At 53.5% G+C, this 7,796-nt stretch overlaps 1 protein-coding gene across 1 annotated transcript; it reads left to right on the top strand.

Moving 5' to 3' along the window:
• Positions 1-7,429, top strand: MCIDAS (multiciliate differentiation and DNA synthesis associated cell cycle protein). The gene is made up of 7 exons (XM_004608429.2): positions 1-117; positions 205-304; positions 425-516; positions 4,463-4,535; positions 5,162-5,385; positions 6,631-6,741; positions 6,977-7,429. Exons 1-7 carry the CDS (start codon positions 1-3, stop codon positions 7,427-7,429), a joined length of 1,170 nt encoding a protein of 389 aa, XP_004608486.2.
• The last annotated feature ends 367 nt before the right edge of the window (positions 7,430-7,796 follow it).

The raw sequence follows: 7,796 nt of genomic DNA, 5'->3' as shown, positions 1-7,796 counted from the left end.
ATGCAGGCGTGCGGGGCGGGCGCGGCGGGGCGCCGAGCCTTTGACAGCATCTGTCCCAACAGGATGCTGGAGCTGCGGGGCCCGCCCCTCGGCAAGCCCGGGAAACTGGACCGGAAGGTGGGGCCGCGGGCCGGGCTGGGAGGGGGGTCCCACGCTCGCGACCCCGGGGGTTGACCCGCGCTCGCCGATTCTGTGCCCGGCTAGTTCGCGCCCGCTCCGCGGAAGTTCTTTCCGGGCTGCAGCGGCGGCAGCCCGGTGGCGGTGTACCAGGACCCTCCGGACGCAGAACCCGCTCCGCTGCCAGGTGAGCCCGGTGGCGCGTGCTCGCCCCCAGAGGAGCGTCTCCGAGTTCCGGGGTCCTGGAGTGGATGTCAGAGACAAGATCTTTAGGGGGTGTCTCCCCGTTTTTCACCCCTCGGTGCAGCCCTCACCACCATCGACCTGCAGGACCTCGCCGACTGCTCAGCGCTGCTCGGGGCAGACACGCCGCCTAGTGGGACTTCGGCCGCCTCGCAGGTACCTCTTTGCTCCTGGAGCCTCCTGGCCGCTGCTGGCTGCCCCAGGTGCTTCAGCTTCACCCGGTGGGGTCCTTTTGGGTTCGGGCAGGGGGAACACTTGCCAAACGGCTGATGGGGGAGCCGTGGTGCGGAATCCTGAGCCGCGAGGGTCAGAATCTCTTCCTCCTCCTTAGTAGGCTTTGCCTTTCCCAGATATTCGCACTGTCTGGGAAAAGAAGGGCTCTCCCGGGAAATCCACCCTGCCGCGCTCCTGGTCCTTCTGTCCTGCCCTTCTCTTCCCTGGAGCTGTGACAAGCGCCGCGGATCTTGCGCAGGAGAACCCGGGACGGGTGGGAGCAAAGTTGCGGCGCAGAGCACCTGCTACAAGTCCCGTCCTTTATTTCAACACTCCTTTCCAGGCATTAGCCAACCATTTTTTTTTTTCAGTCCGTAGGTATCCACGGAGAGTGGAGTCAGTGCATAACTTCTCGCTCAAGATTAGATAAAAGAAGAGTTTGTATTTGGGGGGTCTCAAAAAGGGACAAAGGACTCTGGAAGAAATCTAAAGGGCAAAGGATTCTGGGAGTAATCTAACATAAACTATTCTTCTCAGCAGAGCTTGGGAGATTTTCATTCCTTCGTTTGTGTACTACACCAGGCGGTACTTGGGGGGCTACAACCAGCTTGGCCCGTGCTTGGGGATCACTCATGGGTGCTGGAAGATCATGCAGAGTGTGTGTGTGGGGGGGGGCGGTGGGCAGAGGAGGGTTGAGGGATAGAGGGGAGGTAGGGGAGGTGGGGCCAGGTGTCCAAGCCAGCTTCCTGCATGCAGAGCCTGCACTCCCCCCCTCCAGGAACCATCTCTTTTCTCCCCTCCAAAGGCACTGTTTATTAACTCTCATGAAGCAATTTGACTTTTCTTTCCACATCCAATCTGTCTTTTTTACTTCCTGTCTGCTTCCACCACTGGCCAGGACTGTCTGAAAGGTCAGAAGCCTTGCTTATCTATGGGATACGAAGTACCTATGCCCACAAGCACAGAAAGTCTTAGTGCACAGGAGGGTGCCAGCTCCAACCTTTCAGCTGCCAGCAGGTGCAGGAAACATGAGGTTCACAGGGCCAGGCCCAGCAAGAACCCTCTCTCTTAGAGATGAACAACCCCCAATCTGGGGTGAGTGTGGAACAAAGGTTCTCAGAGTTTACACGCAGGGTTTTTGGCCTCTGAAAGCATGAATGAAGGTGAGAACTAGGAGCAGGCATTGCCTTCCAGAGGCCAGGCTATTGTTCTAATTAGACCTGGAATCTTAAAAAAAAAATGGAGAAAGTGTATCTCTCACTGACTGAGAAACCTAGAACACTTCCTTTTCCAGAAAGTTTATTTCTGAATGCCAATAATCAGGCATGCTCTTGCTGATTTTTTTTTTTGCATAAGTATATAGAACTTTGAATTGACATCACAGTTCCATTAGTCTTGGAGAAGGAGCCTACTCTTGTGATTGATCACAGTTCTCTTAGTCTTGGAGAGAGAGCCTACCTTTGTAATTGAATAAATGGCAGACTTTCCTTTAACAGGAAGACAGGATCCATGAGTTGCAAGGAGGGAGATCATGCCAGATGGTTCAAGAAGTCCAGGGTTTTTCCAGGAAAAAACAGCTGGTGCAGAGAGAGGGAGGAGGGAAGGGGAGGAAGGTAGGTGGAGGACAGGCCCCTTGGAGAAGATTTCCTGGGAGCTCTTGGCCAGTGCACACTCTGGTCACATTCTTTAGCCTCCTTCCTACTAGAGAAGGTGAGCAGAGAGGGGAAATATCCTAAAACTGCTTGAGGTCCAGAATGGACCAAGACTTGGGATAGCCTAGGAGGAAGCTTCTCTCAGTCCTGACTTAGCCTCCACATTCTTCATCATAATGACTTTTCTTCCAACTCTCTGGCGAGGGACACCTTTCAGCCCTTGGGAAGCGAGCATTATTTCCAATTTCTTCAACTATAACAAACATACAAACTTGCAATTGACTTCTTGTCTGGAGCCCTCCATCCTTCCATCTTCTTCTAGCTCCTTTCTTCTTCTATCCTAAGTTCCCAACAGATGCTAGAGACCTTCCTATTTCAAGTGCTCCACACAGCAAAAGTTTGTGCCTGTAGATCCTTTGACATTAGAATAAGAATAAGTTTCTTTCTCTTCTCAGAAATATTTGAATGGTTAAGAGGGACAGGGGCTGGAGAGATAGTAAAGATGGAAGGATACTTGCCTTGCATGTAGCTGATGAAGGTTTGATCTTTGGTGCCTGAGCAGTGCCAGGGGTGATCCCTGAGTGCAGAGCCAGGAGTAAGCCCAGGTGTGTCCCCAAAACAAAAAGAGCAGGCGAAGCAGTAATAATGGAGTGAGTACATATATATATACACATATGTAAATATGTATATACATATATATGTGCATGTGTATACATATATATATGTGCATGTGTACACACATATATGTTTGTTTTCTGGGCCATACCCAGTAGTGTTCAGGGCTGGCTTATTTCTGGCTCTAAGCCCGGGGATCAGTGCTAGTGGACTTGGGGAACAGAAAGGGGTGCTCAGGATGGAATACAGGTTGGCTGCATGCAAGGCAAATGCCCCACCCACTGTATTATCATTCTTACTCCAATTGATATTTTATGGGCATATTGAATGCATCTCTCTTTTTTTTTTTGCTTTTTAGGTCAACCTAGCAACGCACAGGGGTCACTCCTAGCTTATGCACTCAGGAATCACCCCTGGCGGTGCTCAGGGGACCATATGGGATGCTGGGATTTGAACCCGGGTCAGCCGCGTGCAAGGCAAATGCCCTACCCGCTGTGCTAACACTCCAGCTCCCTTGAATGCATCTCTTGCACCATACCTCCTCTCAGAGATACCTTTTTGCAGTGCTATCTTTATTGGTACCCAGTATCCCTAAAATAAACTTAAAATGTAGAGGCAACTAAGTGCAGAAGAAAGAGGATTGAAATAGGAACCACCATTTGGAGACAAAAACCCTATCTCACTATTTCAAAACTAGATGATGTTGGGACAATTTCATTGAACTACTTGACAGATTCTCCATCAGAGGAAGGAGGGGCACTTCGTGGGTCCTGCCTGCTCCCCACTTGCTGTGAGAATTAACCGAGAAATCCCATTGATGTAAAGAAATTGGTCAACGTTATTATCCATGAATTAAGGGAAGAAGACAGTTGCTGGATTGCCGACTATTTACTGTTTATTTACACACCCAGGCACATTGCTGCGATGTTGGAAGAGTGTCCAGTTTTAAAATGTTGGAGAAGTCGATGTACTGGAAATGTCACTTGGAATTATAAGAACAGGAACAATAAGGAACCACCCCAGCTGCAGAAAGAAGTACTTCCTTAGCATCCCCGGCCCCGCAAATTATCCCCCACCCTCTCCCATCTCTTTTGGGAGGGAAGTGGTTCAAGTGTGGCTGAGGTTTGGAAGAGATGACCTCAGGGTACTGCTTTGGTTGACTCAGAAGGCTATTGGGCCATCAGCATTGGAAAGAAAACTAGGGCATTAGCGCTCACCAAAAAGTTCTTAGGGCTCCTCGAGCCCCTTGGCGGGTGGGAGGGAGGTGTGGTAAAGTTCGGTGGAGCCACTGGGAACGCGAGATGCGGCACGGAAGCCGCTGGTTGGCTCGTGGCCGGCCAATGAGGTGGCGCTGGACCAACGCCTGATTCCGTGGGTCGGATGCTGGGTAAACTGCGGGGCGCGGAATCACGTCTCGCCAGAGCCTTGGGGACCTGGTCGTGCTCCCCACCATGGCGGTGCAAACCTGCTGGGTTCCGCGTCTCGAATGGGGCTTTGATTTTCAGGTATGTGGCTCGGCTGTCCACGCCAGTGCGTGTAGACATAGGACGTATTCTGTACAGCCGAGCTCGACGTTAACTCGTTTTTTTCCCCCTTTTCTTTACATCTCCGCTTAATTTTAGAACCACTCCCTGCAAACGGCAGCGGACTTCGATCTGCAGGATTTTAGAGATACGGTAGACGAGCTTATTGCAGGCAAGTGCAGTCTCCTTAGCATTTAAATCGCAGCGAGGGTCTCCCTCCCACACGTCCCTCCCGCACCCCCACCCCTTCCCCGCGGTTTACCTTCTTCCAGACAATCTAGTTCAGAGTTCTTGTTCCTGGAGATGGTTGAATTTAGTACTTGTCAAAGATACGCCAGCAACTTATCAAAGGGTCGGGCTTTTTTTTAATCCGTATGGGACCTTCGTCCTTCCTAGTGGAGACCAGACGCTGGCTCTGTAGCGCTTTTGCTTGCCGGTGTGAGTTCTGGGACAGGGAGCTCTGTCTGTACAGTGATGTGCAGACAGAGAGGTTGAGACGCAGGAATGTCAGAGACAGGAATGTCAGAGGACTGGTGTGACTTTCAGGCAGTTTTACCCTAGTCGCCTTGGGAGATTATGTTTCACTGAGAGCAACTCAATGGGCATTTATTGAGCGCCAGCTGTATGTCTTTGGGATGGATATTAGGAAAAACTGGGGCTTGCAGAACTGTGTAAGGTGCTTTCCTTCCTAAAGAAAAGTCTCCTGAATAAACACTGCACCCGACCTAGCGATTTATTCCTATTAGCCCAGGTGGACGCGAGTCTACGGCTGGCAAACCGAGCTTCTCTTTTCCTCAGACTCATCCTCTTTGATGTCACCTCCCCTGGCCAGTGGAGACTTCCCCTTTTCTCCGTGCGACGTGCTGCCCTATGGGCCATGTCTCTCGCCTCGCCTAGACGCCCCCGCCCTGCAGTCTTCGCCTCTGCCTCCCCCAGACGTACCCCCACCAGAGCAGTACTGGAAGGAGGTGGCCGACCAGAACCAGAGGGCGCTGGGGGACGCGCTCGTTGAGAACAACCAAGTAGGAAACACCGGGGGATCCTGGGGTGGGGCGGGGTGGACAGCGCCAGGGGGGAGGGGGTCGCTGGAGCGGGAGCGGACTTGGTGGAACTAAAGGATTGGAGTGGGGTTTGCTCCATATAGGGGCTCCAGTGACCCCACAGCCTCTTCCAACTTCAAAGTGGAGTAATCCCACTCTACTAGATCTTTAAAATAAGATTTTATTTTTAAATTGGGAGGGCTGGAGCGATAGCACAGCGGGTAGGGTGTTTGCCTTGCACTCGCCCAACCCGGGTTCGTTTTAGAGAGCCCGGAAAGCTACTGAGAGTATCCCGCCCCCACGGCAGAGCCTGGCAAGCCCCCCAGGCTGTATTCAATATGCCAAAAACAGTAACAAGTCTCACGATAGAGACGTTACTGGTGCCCACTGCAGCAAATCGATGAGCGACGGGATGACAGTGAATTTGGGAGGGGAGGGGTGGTTTGGGATACACTGACATGATCAGAGGCTACTCATAGCTCTGCACAGGGATCACTCCTAGCCACACTTCTTGGGGGTGACCACCGCATGCAAGTGCCTCACCCACTGTACTATCGCTCTGACCTCTTCAACCAGGTTTTAAAAATAGGGCCACCAATATGTACAGACTATGAATATGCCTGTGCTTAACACTTTGCTTTGTCTACTCATTTAATACCATAACCGGGCTAGGTACTCTTACAAGCCCCATTTTACTGATGAGGAAGCAGATACAGGAAGGTTGAACTTCCCAAGGCTGAACCTAGATTTGCCTATTGCCAAAATCAGCTGAGCACTACACTGAGGACTGAGGAACTGAGATACCTTATTTTCTTTTTTCATTTTTTCCCCCTTTTTTTCCCAAAGGGTCGTTAGGGGCCGGGGAGATACTCAAAAGGCTTAAACGCATGCTTGGTTCTATCCCTGGCACCGTCTCATCCATTGAGCGCTGCGGGGCGGTGGGCGGGGGGGAGGGGCGGGGTGGCGGCGGGTGGTGGTGGTGGTTAATCACCCTAGTCCCAACACCTCCAGGTGCGGCCCCCAGAGCCAAAATAATAACAAATGACAAAAATAACGGGCCAGCTAAATAAAGTGCATTGCTGCGTTATTATTGGTCTCACCAGAACAAATGGCCCTGGGGTTCCAATTCTTGGTTAGCTTTTAGGCTCCTGAGTTTAATTCCCGCAGAGAATAAAAGGAGACGGAGCTCGGCGGCCTAACTCTTAGAGTCGGGCTTGCCTCCTGCAGTTGCACGTGACTCTGACTCAGAAGCAGGAGGAGATCGCCTCGCTCAAGGAGCGCAACGTGCAGCTGAAGGAACTCGCCAGTCGGACCCGGCACCTGGCCTCGGTCCTGGATGTAAGTGGGCCCGGGCGTGCGGGACACAGCGGGGCGTCAGACACCAACCGAGGCGCGCGCCGCTCCCCGCCCCCCAATCCTCCTGGTTCCGGGGGGCGGTGAGGGGGACGGTGGTACCCCGCAGAGGTCGTGGAAAGGAGAAGGACCGATGGGAGCTTGCTGGAGCCACTCGCAGGGGACACCCGCCAGGCGAGTCCGGCGGGCCCCAGCGCGGCGCTCGGCGCGTCTTTCGTAGAAGCTGATGATCACACAGTCCCGGGAGGGCGGAGCGGCGGCCGAGCCCTTCCTGCTCAAGGCGACTGCCAAAAGGAGCCTGGAGGAGTTGTTCAGTGCGGCGGGCCAGGACTGCGAGGAAGTGGACGCCGTTCTGAGGGAGATTTCCGAGCGCTGTGACCAGGCGCTGCAGAACCGCGACCCCAAGCGGCTCCGGCTGCAGCCCGAGCCCGCGCCCGCGCCCGCCGGCCAGGACTGCCGGCCCGGGAACCTGCACGGCGCTTTCCGCGGGCTGCGCACCGACTGCGGCCACGGCGCGCTCAACCTGAGCCACAGCCAGCTGGCGGCGGGAGGCTCCTTCAGCACCCACATCCGCAGCCACAGCACCATCCGCACGCTCGCCTTCCCCCAGGGCAATGCCTTCACCATCCGGACAGCCAACGGGGGTTACAAGTTCCGCTGGGTCCCCAGTTGAGCCGGGGTGTGAGCTCTCTTCTCAACCCCGCCAGCACTGCCCCCTCTCTCTAGACTCAAGTGCCGGGTGGCCAAGCGACAGTGGCTGGAACTGTTTCCTGAAGCTGGCTTCTCCGTTCCCCGCACCAGGGAGATGCAACCCTGAGATGTGTTTTTTATTTCAGGAGTGAAACTGCGTTGCAATCGATACTGTGAAATTCCTTAAAATTAAAATTTTTTTTTTAAATTTTAGTTTTGGGGCCACACCCTGAGATGCTCATGGGTTACTCCTGGCTCTGCATTCAGGAATTACTCCTTGCAGTAACCTGGGGATGCAGTAGCCTGGGATGGAATCTGGGTCAACGCCCTGCCCACTGTACTGTCTCTTC

This window comes from Sorex araneus, chromosome 1 (genome assembly GCF_027595985.1).
Source record: "Sorex araneus isolate mSorAra2 chromosome 1, mSorAra2.pri, whole genome shotgun sequence".
Taxonomy (NCBI): domain Eukaryota; kingdom Metazoa; phylum Chordata; class Mammalia; order Eulipotyphla; family Soricidae; genus Sorex; species Sorex araneus.
Note: the sequence above shows the minus strand (reverse complement) of the source record. Positions and strands in the feature narration are given on the sequence as shown.

What these genes read in the sequence shown, in the direction of transcription:
- MCIDAS (XM_004608429.2), top strand. Translation starts at nt 1, where the DNA reads ATGCAGGCGTGCGGGGCGGGCGCGGCGGGGCGCCGAGCCTTTGACAGC. An exon ending in AGAACCCGCTCCGCTGCCAG is followed by an intron (nt 305 to 424) that starts GTGAGCCCGGTG and finishes CCCTCGGTGCAG; the next exon opens with CCCTCACCACCATCGACCTG. An exon ending in ACCTGGCCTCGGTCCTGGAT is followed by an intron (nt 6,742 to 6,976) that starts GTAAGTGGGCCC and finishes CGTCTTTCGTAG; the next exon opens with AAGCTGATGATCACACAGTC.